Below are 26,857 nucleotides of genomic sequence, written 5' to 3'. Positions count from 1 at the left end.
AGACCATGACAAGTTTTGAAGTTTTAAATTCCAAGTGTTATACACAAACAAGAAGAAGTCTGAAATATTCATCGCAAAAATTTTTTTTACTCCAAATACAGGACAGGCAATACTCGTATGATTGACAGAAATATCTATAAATATAACTTCTTCAAACTTTTCAGATAATTCAGCTTTCAGCTGAGGAAAAAAACACAAAATTTTAGCCCAAAAGCAAAATTTTGGAAGCCAAATCAAGAATGCCAAACAGCATGCCCTTCTCAAGCCTTTACTAGTGTTCCAATATCATGATGCTAAAAATAAGGTACATTTTGGGCCCACAGATCACAGAAAAGAATAATTATTTAATTTAAAATCATTGGTAAACCTACTTGGTAGAGGCTTTACTCTTTTGTAGATACCGAAGTTGATTAGGCCATGACGCTCTAGATAGCTATGCACTCTGTGAACTAGCACAGTGTCACCTACAGAATAAGAAAGATTAAATAATTATGTATTTTTAATTACTCTATATTAAAACAATCCATAGTGACATTTACTGGATGGCCTAATGGATTTACATAGGATGAAGAAATATTTAGACTGATGCCTACCTTTAATGTAACTAATCACACCTACACCACCCATGAACATCATTGTAAGAAACCATTTACTGCACAAATTTCACTCCCCACTTTGATTCTCTAGGTCAAGAGTGATATAGCTGCTTTGCATGGCCCTGCAGGACCCACAGCACTAGGAACCAAAGGGATCACCTAACTCTTCCTTGATTATCCAGTGTGCAGCGCAGCTGTCTACCAGCATTGGGGAGGCACCTTTGCCTTGCTGCCATTCAGCACTCAAGCACTCCAGACAGTGTGGAATGTATTTTTAAAAGACTAAATACATTTTTTGTATTTGCAGATGTTTGTTTGGGGAACTGGGTCAAGTCATGGTTTTACAGGTCTCTCTTCCTTTTCACATATTCCTATTAAGTTACATGAGTCCAATTCAAGTTAATTCTTTTCTGAGGTTCCCTCTACTCCAGACAAACCAAGAGAGCTACCAGTACTGTGTCTCACTCTCACTGAACTCCCCACATAAGCATGTTCAGTAGGGGAAAAAGCCTGCTCCTTCCTCTCCACGCTGTCTGTACACTGCTTAAAGATGGCGCTCACCTCCTTATTTTTTTATTTCAGGTGCCGTGACTGTGATGGGCAAGGGAGAGAGGGAGGGGTGCCTTGGGGTGTTTGTCCCTTCTTTTTATAGTGTCAGTCCCCTCTTGAAACACATTTCCAGCTGAGATTCAGGAGACAGATGTAAGGATGTTCCCTGCTGGTTGTTTTCCCCTGTCTGAACTTTCTTTGTCTCCCCTGTGGTGCTGTATGGAATATGGGAGACACTTTATGATATTATGGATACCAAAATTGTAAAATTGCAATGAGTCATGCCAGATATGCCATGTAGGTGTCTGCAAAAATGTTATAATTTTTTTTATGTTTGTATCACAAGTTATAGATAAGTACGGTATATAGCTGTATTTAAAACTTGTGCTGTGCATCTGGGTGACACCCTCAGACAGATTGGCATTGGCATTGCCATTGCCTAGTCTGCTTGACCACAGAATATCAGGGTTGGAAGGGACTTCAGGAGGTCATCTAGTCCAACCCCCTGCTCAAAGCAGGACCAATCCCCAGACATGTTTTTGCCCCAGATCCCTAAATGACCCTCTCAAGGATTGAACTCACAACCCTGGGTTTAGCAGGACAATGCTCAAACCACTGAGCTATCCCACCCCCATCAATGCTGTACAATAAACGCATTGAAAAACCAGGGACTACACTTGATGAGTCAGCAAGCCATGTAGGGGCATGCCTAAGGACAAAGAACTCTATGGCTTTTCCACGTGCTGTGAAGCTTGTGTTTGAGACACAGGAAGTCCAAGCCTCCTGGCAAAAGAATATAAAAGGCAATTACATCATCTCCATTTTGTCTTCTGTTCAGCTTCTTACCTCTGGAGTAACTTTTCTATAAACAAAGCTTTGAACAAAGGACTGAATGACTCATCCAAGCTGTAGATTGTTCCAGTGGGACTTTTAAACCAGCAAACTCCACCAATACTGCTAAGAACCTGATGTATGGAGTTTGATAGTCTCTATATGTATTTGATTGCTTTATCATTCAATAACTCTCTTCGTGTTCTTTCTTTACAATAAACCTTTAGTTTTAGACACTAAAGGATTGGCTGGCTGCATGGTATTTTGGGTAAGATCCAACCTAATACTGACTGGCAATGTGGTTGGTCAGTATTGATTAGTGAGCAGAGTTTTAAAATAACTTCTCACTGTACAGGACCTAGGTGCTGACTGGGAGCCTGAGAACTGGAATGCAATACAGGGCTGTGTGATTCCTTTATTCATAGAATCACAGAACTGGAAGGGACCACGAGAGGTCATCTAATTCAGTCCCCTGCACTCAAGGCAGGACTGAGTATTATCTAGACCACAAAGTGGGGTGAAGGGGATGACTACTTATCAACCATGATATGATCGCCACTTTATCATCCTCTGTTCCTAGAAGTATAAAGACTCAAATTGTTCTGACTCCCAATTCTTTCAAGAGGCAATCACTGTTTGAATCCCATTGCTCTTCAATCTTGCTGAGTAAGTGTTCTGAGCAACCTGGGAATGTGCGTATTTTGAGGTCACATGTTCTGAGGTAGCTGGTGCCACAAATGGGCTCAAAAATCTGGGTCAGCACATATCATACTTATAATACTGGGAGATCCAAACAGGAGTATGTTGATGCTATGATATATGTAGTGTCACATTAATGGGTGATAACAGACATTCAAGGTAGAAAGGTGTGTGCTGCTCCTACTACCACTAGTACAACCCTTGACATTTTCCACCTCAGCTGCAGTCAGATAAATGTCACTGTGGGGTTTGTGTCTAAACTTAACTTAACTTTTCTGAAGTCAAGGCCTGCTCTCTCAGATCTGGAGCAGGGAAGTTCATAAGTTAATGCAAAACTACATTATGCAGCTTGTTGTGTTTACAGAGCGAAGAGACTGTCTTTAGACTACAGCAAACTACAGCTGCAGAAGTGAACTGTTCTAGTCAAAGGTGGATGAGGAGGCAGCAGTAGAAACAGTTGCTAGTAAAATGTCTTTAAGATTAAGAACTTTGGTCTTGGAACATTCTGGCCAAGCCCCAGAGGAGAAGTAGAAATCCAAGTGGGGGACTTCTTACACTTACTCTGAGAATTTTCCAGTGACCACATATGTCCCAAAAACATCTTCCCACTATAGAGGAAGATTGCATTTCTTACTTTAGGAAACAAATTCATGCAGTGTGGATATATTCATGTTGAAGATTCACTTTGACATAACTGGCAAACCACTGAAAACAGCAAACTCTGTAAAACACGAGATTCTCTCTATAAATTAATTTTTGCTTCTCTTTCATAAGATTAATTTATCTCTAGACTGAAGTTATTCTATGAGGAACTGTAACTTGACAAAATTAACTTTTGCTTGGAAACATTCAGAAAGTAATTTCAGAAGTGCTCCCACATCTGATTTAAACAGCTGTCCAATAAATATTCTTCCCAATTTTATATTCAAACACCCAATGGATTCCACTTTCCTAGGCAAACATTATGGTTCTAAGAACTGAAGAAAACTGTTTGGGATCTGGTTGAAGGTCTTCTTGATCTGAAACAGCTTTTTCTCAGCACAGACTGACAAAGCAATGAGGTTTCACTGAAAAATTGTCAACTTACTGTTATAAGGTGCTTCTAGTTGTTGAAGAGTTGCCTCGAATGTCAGCTGAATCTTTGGGTTGTCCAACCAAAGTTGCAACTGTATTTAAACAAAAACAGTTTTTACGTGTTATATATAGAGAGACAAACATACACGCACACACAGAAAAATCTTTAATGTTGTAATGAAGTTTCAACTCATAAGAATTCAAAAGAAGAATTTAAATTTTTGTATTGCTGTCGCATAGCCAAGAAGTAAATAATGCAGATTTATCTTTCTATTATACCTTTCTGATATTCTTAAAGTATGATTGAATGTAGTGCTTTATATCCACATACCATCTCAAATAAGACAAAGCACATATAATTATTGATCTCCTCAACCTATTTACAAGAAAGACTATGAAAAACACACATTAAGGTTACAAAATGGAAGAGCCACAACACTTTCCATAATAAATGATGACATACACACAAGCAAGCCAAATTAAGGTTGCATAGGTATTTCCCAACTTTTGAGTTCTTGACTTTGCAACCCCAGGATCCTTCCAATGTAGTTTCTTTGTAACACTGTGTTTATATACATATCACATATGTTGTAGTGCTATTCACGCAATCAGCTGCAAGATCATATGATAAACTGCATTTATCTTACACCGTTAGCCGTCTCACCTACACTGAGGCCTGGTCTACATTATGCATTTAAACTGAATTTAGCAGCGTTAAACCAATTTAACCTTGCACCTGTCCACACAACGAGGCCCTTATATCGATATAAAGGGCTCTTTAAACCGATTTCTGTACTCCTCCCCGACGAGAGGAGTAGCGCTGAAATTGATATCGCCATGTCAGATTAGGGTCAGTGTGGCCACAAATCGACAGTATTGGCCTCCGGGCGGTATCCCACAGTGCACCATTGTGACCGCTCTGGAAAGCAATCTGAACTTGGATGCACTGGCCAGGTAGACAGGAAAAGCCCTGCGAACTTTTGAATTTCATTTCCTGTTTGCCCAGCGTGGAGCTCTGGTCAGCACGGGTGGCGATGCAGTCCCAAATCCAAAAAGAGCTCCAGCAGGGACCGCACGGGAGATACTGGATCTGATCGCTGTATGGGGAGACAAATCTGTTCTATCAGAGCTCCGTTACAGAAGACGAAATGACAAAGCATTTGAAAAAATCTCCAGGCTATGATAGACAGAGGCCACACCACAGTGCTGTGTGACAAGCATAATGGAAAGCCAAAGAATCAAATGGACACTCATGGAGGGAGGGAGGGGGTACTGAGGACTCCAGCTATCCTACAGTCCCCGCAGTCTCAGAAAAGCATTTGCATTATTGGCTGAGCTCCCAATGCCTGAAGGGTCAAAAACATTTTCAGGGTATGTGTTGTCAATTTACACCCTTCCCCCCTCCCGAAAGAAAAGGGAAAAAAAAAAGTTTCTCGCCTTTTTTTCCAATGTCACCCTATGTCTACTGCATGCTGCTGGTAGACGGGCTGCTGCAGCGCTGAACACCAGCATCCCCTTCCCGGTGGCAGATGGTACAATATGACTGCTATCCATCGTCATCATCAGCCCTTGAGTGCTCCTGGCTGGCCTCGGTCAGGTCGGCCGGGGGCGCCTGAGTAAAAATGGGAATGACTCCCGGTCATCCCCAGCAGATGGTACAGAACGGCTGGTAACCGTTCTCATTATACCAACTAGAGGCTGAGCTCTATCAGCGCCTCCCTTCATGTCTAAAGTAAAGATTCTGTACTGCCTGGACTACCATAGCAGCTGGAGGCTTCTTCCCCCTCATTTTATCTCACTAAAAAGTCAGTGTTTCTTATTCCTGCATTCTTTATTACTTCATCACACAAATGGGGGAACACTGCCACGGTAGCCCAGGAGGGTTGGGGGAGGAGGGAAGCAACGGGGTTGTTGCAGGGGCACCCCCTAGAATGGCATGCAGCTCATCATTTCTGCGGGATCTCTGGGGCTCTGACATGGAGCAGCTGTGCTCTCTGTTTCTCTAGTACACTTGCCCCATATTCTAGCAGGACAGACTCTATTTTTAGACAAAACATAAAGAAGGGAATGACCCAGGGAGTCATTCCCATTTTTGTCCATGCGCCCCCAGCCGACCTCAGCGAGGCCAGCCAGGAGCATCCATGATAGCAGCAGATGGTACACAACGACTGATAACCGTCATCTCATTGCCAATTTACAATGGCATGGCAGATGGTGCAATAGGGTTGGTAACCGTCTCTGCTACCTTGCAAAGGCAAATGAATGCTGCTCTGTAGCACTGCGGTACCGTGTCTGTCAGCAGCATTCAGTAGACATACTGTGACAGTGACAAAAGGCAAAACGGGCTCCGTGGTTGCCATGCTATGGCGTCTGCCAGGGCAATCCAGGGAAAAAGGGCACGAAATGATTGTCTGCCATTGCTTTCATGGAGGAAGGATTGGTAAACGACATTTACCTAGAATCACCCGTGACACTGTTTTTGCATTGGGATCTCAACCCAGAATTCCAATGGGCGGGGGACGCTGCGGGAACTATGGGATAGCTACAGGATAGCCACCCATAGTGCAATGCTCTGGAAATCGATGCTAGCCTCGGTACATGGAAGCACACCGCCGAATTAATGTGCTTAGTGTGGCCATGTGCATTCGACTTTATACAATCTGTTTTACAAAACCGGTTTATGTAAAATCGGAATAATCCCGTAGTGTAGACATACCCTGAGAACACTAATCCATGTCCACTGAAATTAAAAACATTCCGGATCTGATTTAACATTACACACAATCTTAAAAAAAATTACAATTGCAAGCCAAGCACTCAAAAGTACCAGAATTAAGCCTCCTTGTGCATATGCACTATGGTAATTAGTTACATGATCCCATACTACTTTTACCACAAGACCAATCTCATTCAGTGCACAAAATGAACAGTGCTTACTTAATGAGCAGCTATTCAACATTGTTTTATCCTCATTGTTTAATGTATGATGTTAATCCTTATTTACTGCACACTAATCAAACCCTGCTGTGAACACAATTATTTTTCCTTCTGAGTTTTTTCTATGGCTTTCATAGAGCTGTGTAAGATTGAAAGCTTATTTCTCGTCAACAAAAGCTGGTCCAACAAAAGATCTCTCACTCACCTTGTCCCCAAGGGTTTCAAGTCAGACAGCCCAAAAATGAGGATCACACAACTAGTGACCACCTATGAAAAGTTTAGTTTAAGTGACTGCCTAGCATCCAGAGCAGCATTGCCATCCACAGTCACCGCCATCCCCAGGCTCATGGTCTGATTCTCCTTGTCCAGGCAGTATCAGCCTCACCCCCATCAGCTCCCAGTCTCCTTGCCATTCCAGTGCCTCAGCTTCCCCATTTTTACATACAGGGATAATAAGACTAAGGTCCATAGTAAAGAGCTTTGAGCTCTAAAGATGAAAAGCACGGTCCTAATCTTTTTCTATCCGCCCAGCTTCTCCCCCTTTCCAGACCATCTAACCAGACTTATCTGTCTCAATCTACTTCCTGGTATGGCTTTCATTCCCTCTGCATTCAAGTCAGATGGCTTCCTCCTCCATGATGTCTGGGTGCAAGGGGGTGGGGAGAGAAAAGGAGAGCACAGAGTACAGGAGAGATTGGCACCCTGCTTTCAGTTTCAGTGGCCGGCCCTACTCTGGAGCAGCTGGAAGCAGCCACTACATGGAAAGTCTAGCTTTGCCCCTGTAGCCTTGGCCTCTGAAAACGGCACATGAACAGTCTGGTCACCACTAGGAGCTGTGAGGGGTTCAAGTATGCTCAGCAATGACATAATTGGAGAATTAACTGTTAAAATTAAAGAAATCTCTGATCATGCATCTTTCCCCAAGGTTTAATGAGATATGAAAGTGCAAGAACACATACATTTGTGTAGGGGTATTTGTGATGGGTGGAGATATTGTGGAAATATGAGCATATACTCTTTACACATTCCAAATATTCTAGCAGTTCCTCTGTATAATTTGTGGAATTAAACAGAATATGTGATGGCCATCCCAAACTCACATGAATAAAATCCTTAGGATATATTATGTATTCTCTATACACAGATATACACCCTTGTTTGTATACTATAATTTGTGTGTCAGCAAAACCTAAAATTAGGAGGAGAGTGTTCATTACAAACCAAACCTTGCCGGGGAAGCATACAACAGCTTTCTGCTCTGAAATGCAGAGGGACAGAACCACATTCAGTGTCTCACTCAAGAATCTACCAAAGTTTGTGGACAACAAATTTCGCCAGGTCTCATCAATATGTCACCAATCATTGTTCTAACTGTAAAGGAAAAAAAACACAGCAGACTCCGCTATATTTATACTAGAGAAGAGCTAAAAATTGCAAGAATCCCCATTTTAAATGCAGTTTTCTCTCACTCAACTTTTTGACAACTTCATAAAAGAATTATAGAAGATTAGAGTTGGAAGAGACCTCAGGAGATTATCTAGTTCAACCCCCTGCTCAAAGTAGGACCAACACCAACTAAATCATCCCAGCCAGGGCTTTGTCAAGCTGGGCCTTAAAAACCTCTAAGGATGGAGATTTCAGTGCCTCCCTAGGGAACCCATTCCAGTGATTCACCATCCTCCTAGTGACATTTTTTTCCCTAATATCCAACCTAGACCTCCCCCACTGCAACTTGAGACCACTGCTCCTTGTTCTGTCATCTGGTACCACTGAGAACAGCCTAGCTCCATCCTCTTTGGAACCCCGCTAACTTCATCATCTGAATGTTTCCATGCCCAGCGTCAGTGCAAAGATGACAAGGAGTCTGGTGACACCTTAAAGACTAACAGATTTATTTGGGCATAAGCTTTCTTGGGTAAAACACCACTGCTGCAGGTGCATCTGAAGAACTGGTGTTTTACCCACAAAAGCTTATGCCTAAATAAATCTACTAGTTTTTAAGGTGCCACCAGCCCCGTTTTTGGGGATACAGACTAACATAGTTATCCCTGTTACTTTAGTACAAAGATGATTGATTTATTTTTTTACATAAAGGAGAAGGAAAGGAGATTTGAGAAAGTCCTTGGGAGACATTTTCAGAGTAATTCAGCAAGAGAAAATTCAGGACTTTTTTGCATCCTCATGACTCAAGCACTAGAGTCCTTAAAATATGTTTCCTGGCAAAACCCTCTAGACCAGTGATTCTCAAAGTGGTGGTCCGTGAACAAGTGCCGGTCTGTGAGCCATCGGCTGCCGGTCCGCGGCGAGTTTCCTCATAAGAGCATCAAATAGGATAATAATATGGCATCGGTCCCTGGCACACTGGAAAAAAAAATTGCCGGTCCCCCACATCAGATAGCTTGAGAAGCACTGCTTTAGATCTCCCCTAGATGCTCCTCTAAACACTGACATTTTGTGCTAGAGTTTTTTATATTTGATTTCTGTCTCACAGTGAACAAAATCCTTCAAACATTGAGTTTGGGAAGGTGGGCAAAACAGTGCACCACTTAAAAAAACAACAAACAAACAAAAAAAAACACTGCAACTTTCTCTTTGTAGGATATTGCAAAACAACTCAACATTAAAATGTGAAGTATGGAACATACATAGATCTCAGGTGTAGCGTGCTTTCCTACCTTTAAAAATAGTGTAATAACTGAGTTATGAATGGCACAGGGGCACAGGAGCTAGTGTGGTGACAGCATTGAGCCAACGGCTGAATGGGAGTGGGGCTGAAGAGACACAGGGGGTGCAGGGAATGAAGGCAGATGTACCTGACTGAATGGGACAGATTAAGGGTCACCCAGTGTCGCATGAGGGAGGCTCACCATCTCCCTAACAACTCCTCTTCCCTCCTCCCCTCCACAAAAAAAATTCCACACTTCTCCTGCTAACACCCAGGCACCCTTCAAGTTCACTCCCAGGCTCCTTCCTAGCAATTATTTTCCTCACTCAGCTCCTCCATTACCCCGGCTCTCCCAATCCTATGCACATATTCTGAGGGTTCAGGAAATATGTTTCTGTATTGTAGTTTAAATGAATTACTCAAAGTTCAGTATTAATATGCATAGTAAGGAATCTATTTGTCAAAAAACATTTCTTGAATCTTTTTTTTCGTCTGCATTGTGACAGACATCCTTGCTGATCTATATTTTGAAATAAATTACCAAAATGATTTAAACTGGCATAACTGTACTGTGTTATTTTGACAAATAAAATATTCAGAATACTGCAGAATTTTAAAATATTGTGCGCCAAATTTTTAATTTTTTTAGCACAGAATTCCCCTACAAATAATTGAGTGTTACAAGCAGGTACAAGAGACCCGGAGACTAAAATTAGTCCAAACAAAAAAGACTATGTTAAAATAACTCAAGGACTATGCTGAAATCATACTTGGTAAAAGCAGAAGATATGGAACTAGAAATTAATGAATGAAAGTTGGTGTGTTGGGTATTAGGCTTAATCAGTGGACAAAATAGTGAGGGGATGGACTATTCCACTCATCACTCTCTTTGTACGTCCTTAAAGAAAGAGACTTTGGGGAAAGAATATGGAGGAAAAGACTATGGCTACTGAAGTGAGCTTCATCAGCCTAGATGCCCCCCGCTCTTCCCCCCGCACCCCCACACACAGTCTATTGGGACACTGGATATTCATCCCAATCCTGAGGGATGTCCTAGCCAGACTGGACCATAGAGAGGAATCTGGGTGACATCACCACCCCTACCGACCTTCAGATGAAGCCAAAAACCCATTTGAGATAAAACAGGATCAAGCTAACAGCAGTACTAGCCTCATCTCATCTCAACTAACTCTCTTCAGTTAAAGGAAAGGGAACAAGAAATGTTAAAATGAAAACCCTGGGTGCCTTAAAATGCTCTGCTGCTGTAGCTCCCTTGTCAGGATGCTCGCAGCCACCACACAAGCAGTCACTGAGTGTCTGTATGATAAGCAGCCCTCATTCAGTAACACTGACTCCAGCACCCTGCTCGTTACACCACAGGCACGCTCTGGTCTCCACCAGCCTTGGTTACTACTAGCCAAGTGACCCGAACACACCCCAATCCCAAATTTTCCCAAAACGGTCTAGCCTGAAGTGTCCAGCCCTCTCTTGGATCACTTGTTTTGTCCTTTAAACAGAAAACACAGCACTGGTTTGGTTTAGATTAAAAAAAGAAATAAATAAAAAGTTTATCAATCAAGACGTGATGCCAAGTTAAAAAAAAAAAACAACCAAAAAACAAGGCAGAGCTGGTTACAGACAAATAAAAGTGAAAACATTCATTTAAAAGTCTAAAGCTTAATCTAGCAAGGCACAGTCTTTGTTTAAGATGATTTAATTCATCCAAATGGCCGAAGGTCTCTGTTACGGAGTCCCCAGGCAACGATCTGGAACTGCTCCCCACAAAGCCAGTCAGGACTTTGGGGAGCTTCCTCTCCCATGGAGCAGACTGTCTTCAGGGTAAGAAGCTCACACGGCTTCACCTCCTGGGTCTGACCTTGGACCATTCAGCATATGCCCCTCTGTGCGCTTCCCACAGTGAGTCCGCCCAGGCGGGGTCCTGGGGAAGCCAGAAGGTCCTGCACGCAACCCCAACTTCGCAGTCATACATGACTCTCAGCCAGCCAGCCAGCAAAACAGAGGTTTACTAGATGACAGGAACACGGTCTAAAACAGAGCTTGTAGGCACAGAGAACAGGATTCCTCAGCCGGGTCCATTCTGGAGCCCAGTGAGCCAGACAATCCCACCTGCCCTCATTTCCCGTTCCCAGCCAGTTCCAAACTGAAACCCCTCCAGCCCCTCCTTCTCTACTGAGTTCCTTTCCCGGACCAGGAGGTCACCTGACCTCTTTGTTCACCTTTAGCTATTCCCTAGCAGGGGGAAGGGCCCCAGCCATTTGTTACCAGGATACAGAGTCTCTTATGCACATTAGAGACTTAAGAAATGCATAGGGGAAACTAAGGCACTCACACAGTATTCAGAGGAAACACTAAGAACAGTCCCACTTCGTCACAGTCTCCCAGTCAGGCCCTTCCACAGAAGTATGAGCGCTGGTTTCCCTTGTCTTCTTAAGTGAAAGATAACTGGTTCACTACTCATAACATAAGAACGGCCATACCGGGTCAGACCAAAGATCCATCTAGCCCAGTATCTGTCTATCGACAGTGGCCAATGCCAAGTGCCCCAGAAGGAGTAAACCTAACAGGTAATGACCAAGTGATCTCTCTCCTGCCATCCATCTCCATCCTCTGACAAACACAGGCTAGGGACACCATTCCTTACCCATCCTGGCTAACAGCCATTTATGGACTTAACCATGAATTTATCCAGTTCTCTTTTTATGGTCCAGTAAAACTCCAACAGGCATGGGTTCTGCTTCAAGAAGCAGGAAGGCTTTCTGGGGGTAAAAAGTCTCCATCCAGCAGTGATAGTTGAGTGGTTTACTCCATCAAGCTAACAAGAGGAGGAGATTAACCTTTGATGTAAATGTACCTTCACTGTCTCTGTCTGATGACCAAACTGGTTAAAGAACTGTATTTGCCTGTCTATGATCCAGATATGTCAACTTCCCAACCACTTTGTGAGTTTTGATGGTTCTGTTTACTGCATAGGTAAACTGCAATTTCATTGTCACTGGTCACCCTGCTTCCTTTGTATTCAAGGCCTATGTAGACCGGTTTCTACCTTGTTCAAAGAGACTCTGAAACATCAGAGGTCATCCATAACTTCACATGCAGCATTATCACACATATGCCACAAGGATCTTGACCAGCGTGTTATTAGTTTTCAAATGATACTTCTCAAAGAATAGTTTGTACAACTCTCATTGCAGTAGTGTATAGGGTATGAATACAGGAGGGCTTAGAGTCACACACGGTAAAAAATTCCATACAAATTATTTTGCCTTTCCTTAACTCTGCATAAGTTATATCACTTATTAATGTCTCATGATTTCAGAAATGCTCTCTAGATTATTAAGTATCAGTTCCATTCAGGTCAATTTTTAACTCCTGCTATTTCAGAAGATTCTAGCCAACTAAGATGTTTTCAGGCATGATGCCCTCTCTCAGCACCATTACACTAAAAAGTTAGTCAAAGTCACCTTAAGTCAACCTGTTAACATATGTGTCTACACTACTGGGTCCTTTACGCCAATCTGAATCACCTCTGTCGACTTCTATAATCCACCTCTGCGAGAGGCATAGCACTTAGTTTGATTTTTGTGGGTCGACTGCGAGGCAGTGCAGACGCAGCGTTGTATAATTTGACTTAATGGGTCTTCAGGTGTTGTCCCACAATGTTCATCTGTGACTGCTCTGGAGATCATTCTCAACTCTGCTACACAGGAAACAGGCTCTCCCCTGCTAAAGCCCTGGGAACTTTTGATTTCTCATTTCCTGTTTGATAAGTATTGGGAACATGCCAGCATAGCTGATCATTGAGACTACATGCCCCAAATGCGCTCCAGCCTGGTCTGCCCAGGAGGTGGTAGGTCTCATCGCTGTGTGGGGAGACGAGTCTGTGCAGGCAGAGCTCCGATCCAGCAGAAGAAATGCTGATATCTATGCAAAAATCACTCGTGGAATGGGAAGAGATGGGTTACACGAGGGACACACAGCAGTGCCGTATAAAAATAAAAAAGTACTTTGCCAAATGTCCCAGAAGGCAAGGGAGGCGAACAGTCATTCTAGTGCCGAACCCCACACATGCCGGTTCTACAACAAGATGCATGCAACTCTCGGGGGTGACCCTACCAATACCCCTACAAGCAACGTAGACACCTCACAGGTGTGAGAGTCTAGAGACAACAGAGAGGACAATATGGTGGATGAGGAAGACAAGGAGGAAGAGAATGGGAGACAGGTAATGGAAAATGGGTCCATTCTCCCTGACAGCCAGAAATATTTTTAACTCTGGAGCCCTGTAGGTTGCAGAACATCACGGTGGCCGACCGCGATGTTGGGGAAGGCACCTCCTCTGGTCAGTATACAGCAAGGCGCTGTGGTTCTCTGTTTATAAGAGGCCACTCCAGCAACACTGAGAGTGGCCCCAGAAAAGACTGTTTATGTGGACTGGGAAAGCCCAGGAATCCTCCATGGATATCTCTAGGAAACTTTCATGGACGTACTCTGCAATCTTTTGCAGAAGGTTTCTGGGCAGGGCAGTCTTATTTCTTCCACCATGGTAGAACACTTTCCCATGCAACCCCTGAATTAATTCTGCTAGCATCATTGCAGTACACAGTATAGCAGCCCAAGGACCGCGTCTATACCCAGATGCTTGCAGCATCCTCTTCCTTTCCACTTCTGTTACCCTCAGGAGACTGATATCACATAGGGTTGCCTAGGGGAAATGGGGGAAGTTCTCATTAAAAGCGCTCTTACAAGGAAAAAAGAGAGCATGTAGACCCAACCGACTCCCTCATATTCCGGATTGCCAAATCATGCGGCCACTAATGTGCCTTTACTGTGCTCCGCATGGGTCGGCAAGTTTAAAGTGGCTGATAGGGGACTGGGGCCCCACATGAAAGATTCCACAATTTGGGAGTGAAAAGGTCATCCGTCCCTGTGCCCCCCTCCCCCGCTTCATAAACAGCTTCCTGTGGTCCTCCTATAGGGAAGGGCAATTGTTCGACTAGCTACCTCTGCTCCCGACATGAGCCTGCCATAAACTTCATTAAAAGGACAGTCACCCTTGATCCGGGGGCGGGAGGGGGGGGGAGGAGGGAGAGGAAGAGAGCTACTCACTGTGGCTGGACAGCAAAATGGAACAGTGAATGGTTACAGATTCTGACTACGTCATGGCTTACACCTAGTGTAGTAAGGGGTTTTTTTTGGGCGGGGGAGGGAGGTTAAATGAAAATGGCCTTGCTATGGAAACATTTTATTCATGTACAGTGGCTCCTTTAGTTTTTCCCATGACTGACAGCTGAAAATGTGTGTGTTATCAACACCTGAAAGCAGGCTTTCAGTGATTAGGAGGAGAAAGAGAATGTGGGAGAACATGTTCACCGAGATAACGAACACCTCCGGGACAGCTGACACAGAGCTGAGTTTGGTCTAGAAGACCTCAGCAAATCAAGATGCTCACCTTTCAATTAGTTCACCTTTTCCCCCCCGCAACAGATGGCATTAGCATGTAGTAAGGTGAGCAATCACAAACTTTTAAGTAAGCTTGCTAACATATGGCATCATGATGCAATCTAAAAGGTAGACTACTGCCTACATCAAGGCATTCTTGCTGGAAAAATCTGAAAAGATTTAACCGTAGTCAAATAACAGGTAGCCAGCTGAGATTACCTGACTATTTGCAGTGTTGTTGTAGCTATGTTGGTACCAGGACATCAGAGACCGGAAGAAGAGGCGTAGCTCAAAAGTTCATCTCTTTCACCAACAGAAGTTGGTCCTGATAAAGATACCACACTCATCTACCTTGTCTCTCTCTTATTTTACTGGTCAATTGACCAGGTTGCCAAGCCAACACCGAAGTGACTTGGTCACATTTGAAAACACCACCCTCAGCATTTTCAGTTACATGAATGATGTTTTGAATTAAAACATAAATGCAACAGACACAGAATCAGTTTGATTCACTTAATGAAAGTTCTTTACTGAGGACAAGAGACATGCATAATTCAATGTTTCAATATTTAGGCATTTGAGTTCCATGTATAAGCAATTTTTTCTTAAATTTCCTTAAGTAAAAATGTTTTCAGACCTCTTATGCAACAAAATTAACTAATTTTCTCAACAGGCTGAGACTAAACATAGACGTTTCTGCCCAAAAGGAAACTAGTTGAAAAAGTTATGGACACTCGAAAAAGAAAATCTTATATGAGACTTCTATTTGTAACCTTAAGAATGTGCATGGTATTCAAGCAACAGGTCCAACACCAGTGCAGATTTGCCTATACTGTCCCTCAAAAGAATGCCTCAATCCAGAACTGGATAAGAACTATCTGTATTGATTTTATGTGATAGGTTTCTGAAACAGAACAGCTCATCATAGAAACCATCAATCACCACAAGAAGCAATCGCCAGACAGAGCCATCCAGATGTTCTTTGCAAATTATTAAAAAGATATGGAAATGTTCCCATCAATGTTCCTAATACAGAAGAACTTACTGTGCGATTCCTGATGTACAGAAATACTTTCTGAGTCTGCTGCGGGCCACTGATGATGTCTGGAAAACAAGCAGCTTCTTGAGAGGTCATACGATCATGCGGAAGTCTACTCTGGAAAGCTGCACCCTCCACACCTACACAATAAATAAATAAATAAATAAATAAAATGTAAAAAAAGGTGTGTCTAACAAGTATTCCAAAAGTAATTGATATGTTAGTGTTTTTAATAAAAAGCTATCCCCTCCTGGTCAAGACACCTTGAATATCCATATATAATGATGCGCCAACTGGTTTCGTTTTACACTTCCACCAGCTTCTTTTGTCTATTTCTGCAAGCCAAAAATACCTCAGCCAGTGCCTTGAGTTACAGATCAAAATTGGGCAACAGCACTAGCACTACTACAAAAGAACACAGAATTTAGAAAACAAGCAACAAGTAAAAGTGAGGAGATAAAAAGATATGAAAAGAAAACTAAACTGTTTATCAGTAAGAAATAACTCGTTTAGATCTCTCTCTCAAAGCTCCACAAACCTCCAGGAGACCCTCCTAAGCCAAGAGAGCTGTAAACCACGAAGAGGATAATGTATACATTCCTCACATCTGCTCTCCAGCTTCTAAGGGTTTGTCTAGATTAACACTGACAAACACTGTCTTCTTTACCTAAATCTAGAGAAACCCACAGTCCATCCCTTTAGCCTAACCAGCATACCCATAATGTGTACAGCAATGGAGTATTGATCCATGCAAGAGACTGCTATATTTTCCTGAGTGAAATAAAAGAAAGGAATTCTATCTTTTCCTAGATAATGCAATGCTTAAAGTCTACTGCTGGACACGAACTAGGAGTCGTGTCTCTATATACAAAGATGGTGTCCAATTAAAGCACCTGAACATTAATATTTTTGGAACAAATGGAAATCACAGCTTACAGAAAACTGCAAGAACAATACTATTAACTAGACCGTATTCCTTAAATTACAGTAGAACACAAACTAACTACACACAAAAGTCACCAAAAAAGTGCACAAAAACAGACATTTCTGCATAAAAGGAAAGGGCACATCTGGACTTCACTTTAAAGGTACATCTTACAGGCACAAAAAGCAGGACAAAAAATACATTGAGAGGCAAACGTCACTAAGGTCAATTTTAAAATACCAGGTGACCTAGGAAGGTTAGAAATATAAGCAGAAAAGAAGCTAAACTAGAAAAATACAAGCTAAAATATCCAAGGAAAAAATGCCAAACCACAGATAATGAAATGACACTGAAATGAACAATTCCAGCATCAGTATTGACTAAGAGAGATGGTGGAAGGCATCAAATTAGATATGACTTTGCAGTGTGTTATGAAAACGAACATCTGCATGATTTTAGGTTGGATGGGCAGAGGCACCATGTTACCGAATGGGAAGGTGGTGGGAGAGAAATTATCATTTCTGCAAGTCTGGTGAAACTGTTCTGAGCATTTTTATACCAAAAAGATGAAGACCAATTTGAAGGAACTTAAAGAAAACTATTAAGGGGTTGACGAGTGATTTATGAGGAAAGATTAAAAAAGAGCTAACTATGAATAGCTTGACTGAATGAAAACTAAGAGTGAAGACAACTGACTAATCATTGGCGGGATCTAAACACCACAGAGGCATATAACTGTGGAGTGTAGACAAAGGGGATTATTTAGCAGTATAAACTGAAAATAAAAACTGGAAAAACTAGGTTGAATATCAAGTAAGACTTCTTGACAGCAATATCTATTAGGCTATTGAAAAAAGTCCCCTATTGTAGAGGGTAGAAGATCAATTCCTTGGGTAGTAAGTGTTCACTAGCCCAGAGGATGGGCTACTCTATAGCTATTTTCCATCCGTCTATAAATATGAGATTCACTGTGCATGTATAGTAAAAGTACCCTACATATACTGTCAAGTGAACCAACCTGAAGCTATCCATCACCCCCTGCATTACCTTTAGCAGAACTGACTACCAGAGATTAAGTGCCCATAACACCAAGTAACAGTGAGAAAAAAGGTTTTAAAACACGGCTCTTAGAGACAAACTGAACAAATGCCAAACATACTGACTAGACTGTTTTTAAGAGTTTTTACTGGAAACAAAGGGATTAACTGGAGACTTTCTGAAAAAACATAGCACCAAGCATGTTGTCTAAACAACTAAAGCAAAACTCCCAATAAAACCTTGGGAAAGAATCTAGATACATATACCAAATCTCCTTTCCACCGAATATGGACAGTCAGCAGAGTTTGTGTTTCACCAGTTTTGAGAAACAAAGCTCCTACAGCTATAAAGAACCTTAAAAAGAAAATCTTCAGCTCCTACAAACAGATTTAAAGGGATGGTCCAAGCAGGGTTTTTTCCCCCTAAGGCCATGTTTGCATCTCATGAGACTATAGGCTTTAAATTAAAAGGTCACAGAAACAAGTTGTCTTTGATAAGCTTCCATAATTAAAGGCTGAGCAGAAATCTTTACTTTTATCTTGTTTGTGAACTAAGATGGCTACTGAGGAAACAGATCTGAAGATCAGAATGGAATAGGGGTAAAATATAATCCACAGACACCAGTAAAATATTTTAATATGGCTCACCAACCAGAAGAGCTCACTTCAAACCAAACATCCTTCTAGTGGATTTCTTGCAATTGAGCAGGCTAAATTTAGATCACCTTCAGATAGGTTAAACTATTCCCTCTCTACTCTTACATGAACCATGCTTTATGAAAAATCTCAACAAGGAATGGAAGAGTCTCTTCCTGGAGGATTCACACACACTTGTCTTTGACAGTTTTTCTGTGCATCTCTTTATGAGTAAGGTGGTTCACTACCACAGATTCTCCTCTGCTCTTCTCTCTTTTACAAACACACACAGATTTATTACTTCCTGACTACAGTACCAACCATTCATGAATATTTAACCCCATCTGCATGTTGGTATTCTCCTTCCTCACAGGACACATCCCAAAAGGATTCTGTTGGCCAGTGCTCCATTAAAAAAAATAAAAATAAAACAATAAAAATCAATCCACACCACACACCTTACTGGGACATTTTCAGACGAAAAACTCCTTCAGTATTCAAAGCAACACATTCTGCATTCTTTTGACAATTTCCAGGAATTAGTAATCATTCATTCATCCATCCAAGTGGGTAAAGCACACTCCCAGAAACAATTTGATACTGATGTAACATATGTATCATTTGCAAAATGCAGAGTCAAAAAATCCAGGGCAAAAAAGCACTATGTCCCCTCTGTAAGTCTGAAATATTTAAAAAGGGATCTCTATATGTGCTGATACCAAGATCCAAAACATAACCAGGTTCCTTCATTTAGAATGGGTGAGGGTGAACCCCTGAGATACCTTGAATTTTGTATTTGCTTCAAAGAGGTTTACTTCTTCACAGTCTGGAATGGATCTCGTGACTCATAACTACTTTGATTAAAACCCCATGCCTCACTTTGATTAAAACCCCATGCCTCACTCCTCAGGTGGCACAGGCATACAGTGGCATGGTTTGAGGAAGATGAACATTTTGGTAGCATTTTGAAAGTACTTAAAAATAAAGAAAGCAATTGGTGGGGATTACAAGCTAAATGCATTCCCCTTTATATCGATACGTAGGATCAAATGTTGGCTCTAATTCATGAGCTAGTCTATTAAAAAGTGGACTAACCTAGCCCATAGGTAAGTCTTCTGTGCCAAATGCTGGGAAATTGCTCATGAACTCAATCCTCTCAAAAATATATGGGTTTCAAGAGTATTAGAAAAGGGCCTAGCACACTGAAGCCTGGAGTTCAGTACCATTCTAATAGGTAAAAGCTGGCTAAGCAGGAAGTACCCTTTCCCATGTTTGGTCTCCTCTGAACATGGAGAGGAGTGGAGGGATGAGAGATCGGCCTGAGGGATTTCAGTGTAGTTTTACTTTCCATTTACTTAGTCACTATAGCCTTCAACTGCAATTAGAAGAGAGATTCCTCCCTTTCTCAAAGAGGAGTAAATGTCTCCTATACCTCTTGCTAAAGTCTGAACACCCACACCCATGCGCACTTGCAAGCATCAATCCCTCATTTGGCGGCTCTTGCTATTAAGTGGCAAGCATCAAACGCCACCCTCACCTGATGCTTGGCCGTCTCCATACCCTCCAGAATTGTCGTCTTGAAGTCCTCCTGCTTGCCCTGTGGAAGGAAAGAGGAGAACTCAGGGACCTTACTCCATAAGTTAAAATCATATTTGGACATAAAGGCCTGGCAGTTGGCGATTTAAGTATTAAACTTCACCAACTAACTAAACACATTTTCTGAGAATTCCATCTTCTGGAATATAGGTCCAGGGCACCAAACTTTGTCGTATTCTAAAGTTTTATCCTTGTTATTGGAACTCTTTAAATCACTCTTGTGGGAAAGGTAGAAGCACACAGTATGTAGCATTCCTGGTGGCTAAATACTTATGATCAGCTTTATTAATAGCTGGGAGTGGAATAATAAGATTACACTTCTTACTACCAGTTTGAAGATTGGTTGGATGCGTACATTGAGAGCCTAGGGGTCTAAAACTGCAAGAATTTGATAATCTTGCCCTGGACATCCCTGCACTCTCCAACTGAAATGGGATAGAGTGAACCATTCTGAAAAGTATCTATTATTTTCAAGAGAGCCTCTTCCTTCTCTTCCCTAAACCCTTCCTTGAAGTATGAACCATGCAAGGTTCAGCCCAACAATATCTGCTTCAATGCCCTTGGTGCACTTGCAATCCATTAGAACACTAAAACAACCCTAGCAGCACAGCGTGTCAATACTGTTGACCCACAGAGCACTGATGTGGACATCTACACACTCAGTTACAAAGTACTTTAATACCTTACGGTGAACTTTCACTATATCCAGAGCTGGATGCGTAAGGAAATGCAAAGCAACCAGCGGAAAGATGTGACGAGGCCTCAAAATTACATCAGCTTACATAAAAGTCCTGGATAGCAGTCCTGCCTGAATAAAAATACTAATTGGAAACTTGAGTAATTTTAGGAACAGGGATAGGTATGAATGTGATGCCTATAGGAGCAAGCCTTTATAAGCCCCCTTCTCATGCATCACTAAATCTCTATTGGAGGAACTACCTCAATTTTGCTCACAGAAGATATGCTTCTATGATTGGATGGTTCTGTCTATACATCTTCTCAGCTCCAAAGAGCAGGAAGTAGTGGAATGATTTGAAGATATCCAAGCACCATTTGGTAGTCTAGTCTTATTTCGAGGCTCTTTCGAACCAGAATGCTTCACGGTAATGTCCCAACACTCAGCAGAGTTCCTAAAGAACAAATCTCCTAGGCTCAATGGAAAAGACTTCTAGGGCTCACAGTGCCGAATGGGACAGTAGCCTCTCTCAGATCATGATGGCTCAACGTGACATCCTCAAGTAGATCACACAGTTATGGCCCTCCTGAGGTACAGAACACTGGTTAAGATTGCTTGTTAGGGTTGGGGGGATCCTTTTGTAGCAGTTGGGATACAGTTTGAAGCTCTTTAAGGAGAGTCTCTGACATCCTAACTCAACATACAAATTTTAAAGTTTACCTCCTGCTCCAAATCTAATCCCCAATAAAAATGGCATGGTGAATCAGATATTTGCATGCTTTTGTATGTTGAAAGTGCACTCTGAACTTCACAGCACCCCAAGTCTACACATAAAATGAAAACAAACAATAGGAAACACACAAGAAGGGAAATCTGAACAATACAACTCTATAAAGAATCCCACAGAAGTTGCTACCCACACTGAGAGTTTTAGGGCACTCCAGTTCCAATGTAACCAAGAGTCAGTCTCCTAGGAGAAGTGTGAGTTAACTACACATTTTCTACTGGAGATGCTGATCCACCTGTAATGGCCCATAGCAGGTGCTGCACACACATTTTCACTCATCTGAAGTAGAGGACTAAGATTTACTTGCTTACTAGTTAACCAGACGACTATTGTTGGGGAAAATGTGCTGAAAATTTTTATACCTACTGCTAATTTTTTAGAGAGCTTGAGCTAAAAGTTATTTGAATGAATAATAAATGAGCACTCAGCAGTCCCAATCAGAAAGGGGAGGGGGGGCTATTGTGCTCAGAGCTCCACAACCATATAGTAAGAGAATGCCTCTAAACCACAAAGAGTTTATTTGCATATCAAGTCACACACTCATGCCTTGTGTACACTAGGAAATAGATCTCTTGCTTTTACTGGCTGTCAACTATCAGTCTCTCTGAACTGGTGTTGACAACCAGAGTAGATAGCACAAAGATGTTCTCAGTACTATTACAGAATGTGTGATGCTTTGTATTTACACTTACAACAGTCAAATGTTTTCAATACTAGTTCAGAGAGACCCACTCCTGTCTTGTACGGTTAGCAACAAGTCATTTTCTGAGCACAAATAAGGTTTAGAGTTACTGGAACACAGCTCAGATTTTAAAATACATTTTTGAGAACAAGGAGGTAGATGTACTGTATATCAGAGAAAGGCCTAATCTTCCACAGGGGGAAGGTTATGCTCCTGCTGCCTTTTCCAGAGCACCAACAAACTGAAACTGACACAATCTTTGTCAACGTCACATCGTTCCAGCTGAACAAACTATATGCAGAGGAGAAAATTCAGGAGCCTCTGCCTCTAGAGGTGGGTGGGAAGAGGAGTAAAGGGGAGTGTTCTGAAAAGTAGTCAAGGAGAAAGAGGTAGGTAGAAGAATCCATTTTACTTTGTTCTCATTCATACAAGAGAAACAATAGCAAAAAGGTACCAGTCACCAACAGTCTTCAAATAAAGGCAGTAGGAAAGTAGCATAGGAGGCCTAAAATTTCATGCTCAGTTTAAACGTAAGAAAGAAAGAAGACAAATCAGATGAGACAGAGCACAGAGCTGCCACTGTGGACAAGCAACAGTACATTACTATGGAGCAGATTCAACCTTGTTCTCCCTTGGTAAGCACCAGCTATAAACATTACTTACCACAAACTAAAAAGGCTGGCCGAGGACTAGACAAATGGGGTCTGAGTGGGGACAGAAGCCACAAGAAATGGGGAAAAAATAGGATAAACTCCCAAGTTGATGAAGGCAGAGAAGAAAAACCCAAAGGAGGGGAGAAAAAAAGATAAAAGGTTGCTTAATTTAAAGGAGTATAGTGGTATCCAATAACTCAGATAGACTGTATATACTTGTTCATAAGCTGAATTTTTTTTAGTAAAAAAGGGAAGCACCAGAGAAGAGTTGGCTTATGAATGGGTATAGAGGAGAGGTGGGACACATCCCCTCCCCCCCTAACAGAGGGAGCAAGGAGAGGCAGCACAGCCAGCAGAGACAGAAGGGAAGAGGCGGGGCCAGCTTCTGGCCATGCTGTTCTCCCTCCAGCCTCCAGAGCAGCTGCGGCCGCGCCGCCCAGTCCGGCCCACTGGAGCAGTTACAGCCAGGCCAGAGACATCCTCCCCTGGCCCTCCCCAGAAAAGGTGGGAAGGGATGGGATGGGATGGGGAGAGGGTGGGGGTCCCGGGCTTGGGTGGGGTCATGTGGGGGGGGGGGTCATAGGGGTTACTCTCCCCACACAAAAAATTTCCCCACCAGTTGCTGTTCTGGCCAGGGACACTTTGTTTACTTCAGTTTACCTCCGTGCCTGCGGACGCTCAAAATAAACCAACCATCTCAGCCCCCTGGTGGCTTATCCTGATGGCCCAGGAGCCAAAGTTTGCTGACCCCTGAATTATAGGGTCGGCTTATGAACAGGTTGTAAAAATTTTCCATTTTTACTTATCCATCTGGGGGGGTGAGAGGGGGCAGCAGCTTATAAACGAACCGGCTTATGATTGAGTATATACGGTACTTTACCAGACATAATTAGATCGGTAACAGAAAAACCTGTAAAACCTCCCTCTACTCTTTTCAACTGTGCTGGTTCCCCTACCTTGGAAAAAAGTGAAATTAAGCTTCTAACACAATATTTTAAAAGTTACTTTAATTATTAAATATCCCTCTGAAAGCTGTTTTATAATACTGAGAGCCTTCTTTGTTAAAGTTTGCAATTCCAAAATGCTCCACTGGTCCAGCTATGCCAGAACATCTGAAAATTGTCCCCAAACAGCACACCCACCACATCCTAAACAAGGCCCAGAGCTTTGCTACCTTCTAAGCTGTGTTACCACAGGATGGAGGACACTTAATTTGACTTTACTTTGCTGTTCCAAGAGATAGTAAACAAATAGCTAGGTTGCAAAATAGTTTTCATTGTTAAATGAAAAGCTAATGAATGTAAAGCTTGCAAAATTTACAATTTGTTAAGAAATGCAAATTGTTCTTACAGTAAGATCAACTTTGTCCACTTCATACCTATTTTACTTCCTAGTCCTCTTTGCTTGCTTACACATTGGTTAATATTTGTTTATAATACTAAGTATAATAAAACACAGATCATGCAATGCAGCCAAGTTAATAGTGATGCAGAAACTAGGTTCTGCATTTTCTGATTTTTTAAATTTTAGCTGTGCAATGCTAATCTACCATTACTGTACTTGCCACCTTTAATTTCCTTATAAGCTTTTTATTCCTAACATAATATTCCTAATTAAGCTTTAAATTTCATGCTTCATTGAGGTGAATGGGATGAGACACAGGTTACCAAAGTGAGTAAATATATATTAGAAAAAGCTATCAATTGAATGTGGAATAGAGTTCCTGAGTTTGCTGTTAGTATTGTTTGGATGAAGAGTTTTCAGCAAGTCTACGCTCACAGCACAGCAGCAAATGTTTTCATTTTTTATGTTTGTTGTATCCTAACAGCTAAAATGACATGCTCACCAAAATGCATAATTAGGCAGGTTTTACAAATAGAGCGAAAAAGGCTAGAGATTGGCTATGGGAAGAAGCTCTTCTAGTTAGTCTTTCTTCACAAGCTCAGCATGTGTCAATGTTTTTTGCATGTTCCAGGGGCAGCTAATACAACAAAGATAGGACAAAACTGCCTGAAATGTAGCACGTTTTAAAAACAAGATACAGTAACTCCTCACTTAAAGTCATCCAGGTTAACACTGTTTCCTTGCTGATCAATCAGAGAACATGCTTGTTTAAAATTGCACAAAGCTCCCTTATAACGTTGTTTGGCAGCTGCCTGCTTTGTCCACTGCTTGCAGAAAGAGCAACTCATTGGAGCTAGCTGGTGGGGACTTGGAACCAGGGTGGACCAGCAGCCCCTCATCAGCTCCCCGCTCCTCTAAGTTCCCTGTGCAGCACCCGCCCAGCAGGCTATCAATTGCCAGGCAGCTCAGCTGTCCCTCCCCAGACTGCTGTGTGCTGCTCCTGCCCTCTGCCTTGAAGCTGCTCCCAGGAGTCTCCTGCTTGCTGTGTGGGGGTGGGGAAACAGGGCTCAGGACAGAGGGACTTTAGCTGCTGCCAGCATTGTCTCAACTTGCTGATCTGCTTAAAAAGGCAGTGTACTTAGAGTGGAGTCAGCATACTTGAAGGGGATATGCGCATTTCTCTCTCACACACTCTGCTCCACTGTCTCCCCTCCCTCCATTCAAACTGCCTTGTAGAATGTGGGGCTACATTAACAGCGTGTTAACCCTTGAGGGCTCAGCAAAGTTCATCATTTAGCAGCAAGGCATTCCCAGGGAAATATCCCACCCTCTGACTTTACCACCAAGCTTCACAATCATCATTGCTTTGGACAGTATTAAATTGTTTATTTAAGAGTGTGTGTGTGTGTGTGAGTGAGAGAGAATAAATTTCCCTGGAACCCAACCCTCCTCGTTTACATTAATTCGTATGGGGACATTGGATTCGCTTAGCATTTCGCTTCAAGTAGCATTTTTCAGGAACATAACTACAACGTTGACTGAGTTACTGTGCATCTAACACTACAACTATACTATATGCTACTGACGACAGCACTTAGCTACACAAACTATATGCTGCAGTGAAATGCTGGCTGTTTCCATGCTGCCATCTGAACCTACATGGGCCACTGAAAGGCTCTGGTTACGGGGAAGCATCAGGCAAAAGCTACAGCAGCAGCTCAAAATAGCAGTGTAGACACGAAGGCACGGCTTGGGTAAGCAGAAAGCAAGTAGGGTAGGGTACCTACTTGCACTCTTACCCACACCCTTCAGGCTTTCTTTATTTGCCTAAAAGCCACACCTCACTGCGGGGGACAGGAGTAGGACTATGACGGTATGTACTCTACCTGCCGCCAAGAGAAATGCGCAGCATATACACCTGTGTACAGATAAATGTATGTCAAACTGCCAATTCTCAATATTTTTCTTGCTCTTGCGATATACTGCACTGAGAGTGCTGTTTTGGTTGTTCACAGAACAGTACCAAAGGGTCATGCTTAGACATACATAGTGAATTTGTGGTATCTTAAAAGCAATTGTGAAATGCATTAATTTTGTACTGAAATGATGATTACACTCATGCAATGTGTTCTAACTTAGGCATTTATCCAGCAGACTTCTTAATTGCACATATTAAAATAACACTTTTGGCAGAGATTGGCCATAATGAAGTAAAAGACAAGATGGGTGAGAGAGTATCTTTATTGGAGAAGAGCTCTGTGTGTGCTCGATAGCTTGTCTCTCTCACTAAAGAAGTCGGTCCAATAAAGGGCACTACCCTCACCCACTTTGTTTCTCTAATAACCTGGGATCAACACAGCTTCAACACCACTGCATACATAAAGATCGTTATCATTTTAACTTAGAATCATAGAAGATTAGGGTTGGAAGAGACCTCAGGAGGTCATCTAGTCCAACCCCCTGCTCAAAGCAGAATCAACCCCAACTAAATCACTGAACTTTTTCACTCCTACAAAAATTCTTTTCCCTCTTTGGATTATGTTTCAGGACCAGGGCACATTCCTATTGCCTGAGCAAACTGAGATTTCAGGGTTCAGGATCTACTTAGCATCACCTAGATCACACACAATTAGAGTTTAACATTTACTGAAGCTTTGGGTGATAATCCTCA

General features: G+C 42.2%; 2 protein-coding genes across 4 annotated transcripts in view; one reads left to right on the top strand and one right to left on the bottom strand.

The window, feature by feature from the left end:
- PTAFR (platelet activating factor receptor) overlaps positions 1–26,857 on the top strand; it is a 566,600-nt gene that overhangs the window by 52,096 nt on the left and 487,647 nt on the right. The window lies entirely within an intron of this gene.
- KDM1A (lysine demethylase 1A) overlaps positions 1–26,857 on the bottom strand; it is a 157,012-nt gene that overhangs the window by 104,723 nt on the left and 25,432 nt on the right. For 2 of the 3 annotated variants that reach the window (XM_050932307.1, XM_050932305.1), the window contains exons 3-6: positions 19,986–20,045; positions 15,857–15,990; positions 3,763–3,841; positions 372–464 (exon numbers count right to left, since the gene is read on the bottom strand). In XM_050932307.1, the coding sequence (XP_050788264.1) occupies positions 372–464; positions 3,763–3,841; positions 15,857–15,990; positions 19,986–20,045 (366 nt within the window). The remainder of the gene's footprint in view (positions 1–371; positions 465–3,762; positions 3,842–15,856; positions 15,991–19,985; positions 20,046–26,857) is intronic. The other variant, XM_050932306.1, reaches the window with a different exon arrangement.

This window comes from Gopherus flavomarginatus, chromosome 22 (assembly GCF_025201925.1).
Source record: "Gopherus flavomarginatus isolate rGopFla2 chromosome 22, rGopFla2.mat.asm, whole genome shotgun sequence".
In the NCBI taxonomy this organism is placed as follows: domain Eukaryota; kingdom Metazoa; phylum Chordata; order Testudines; family Testudinidae; genus Gopherus; species Gopherus flavomarginatus.
The sequence above is the reverse complement of the archived record's forward strand: the minus strand, read 5'-3'. Positions and strand labels throughout refer to the sequence as shown.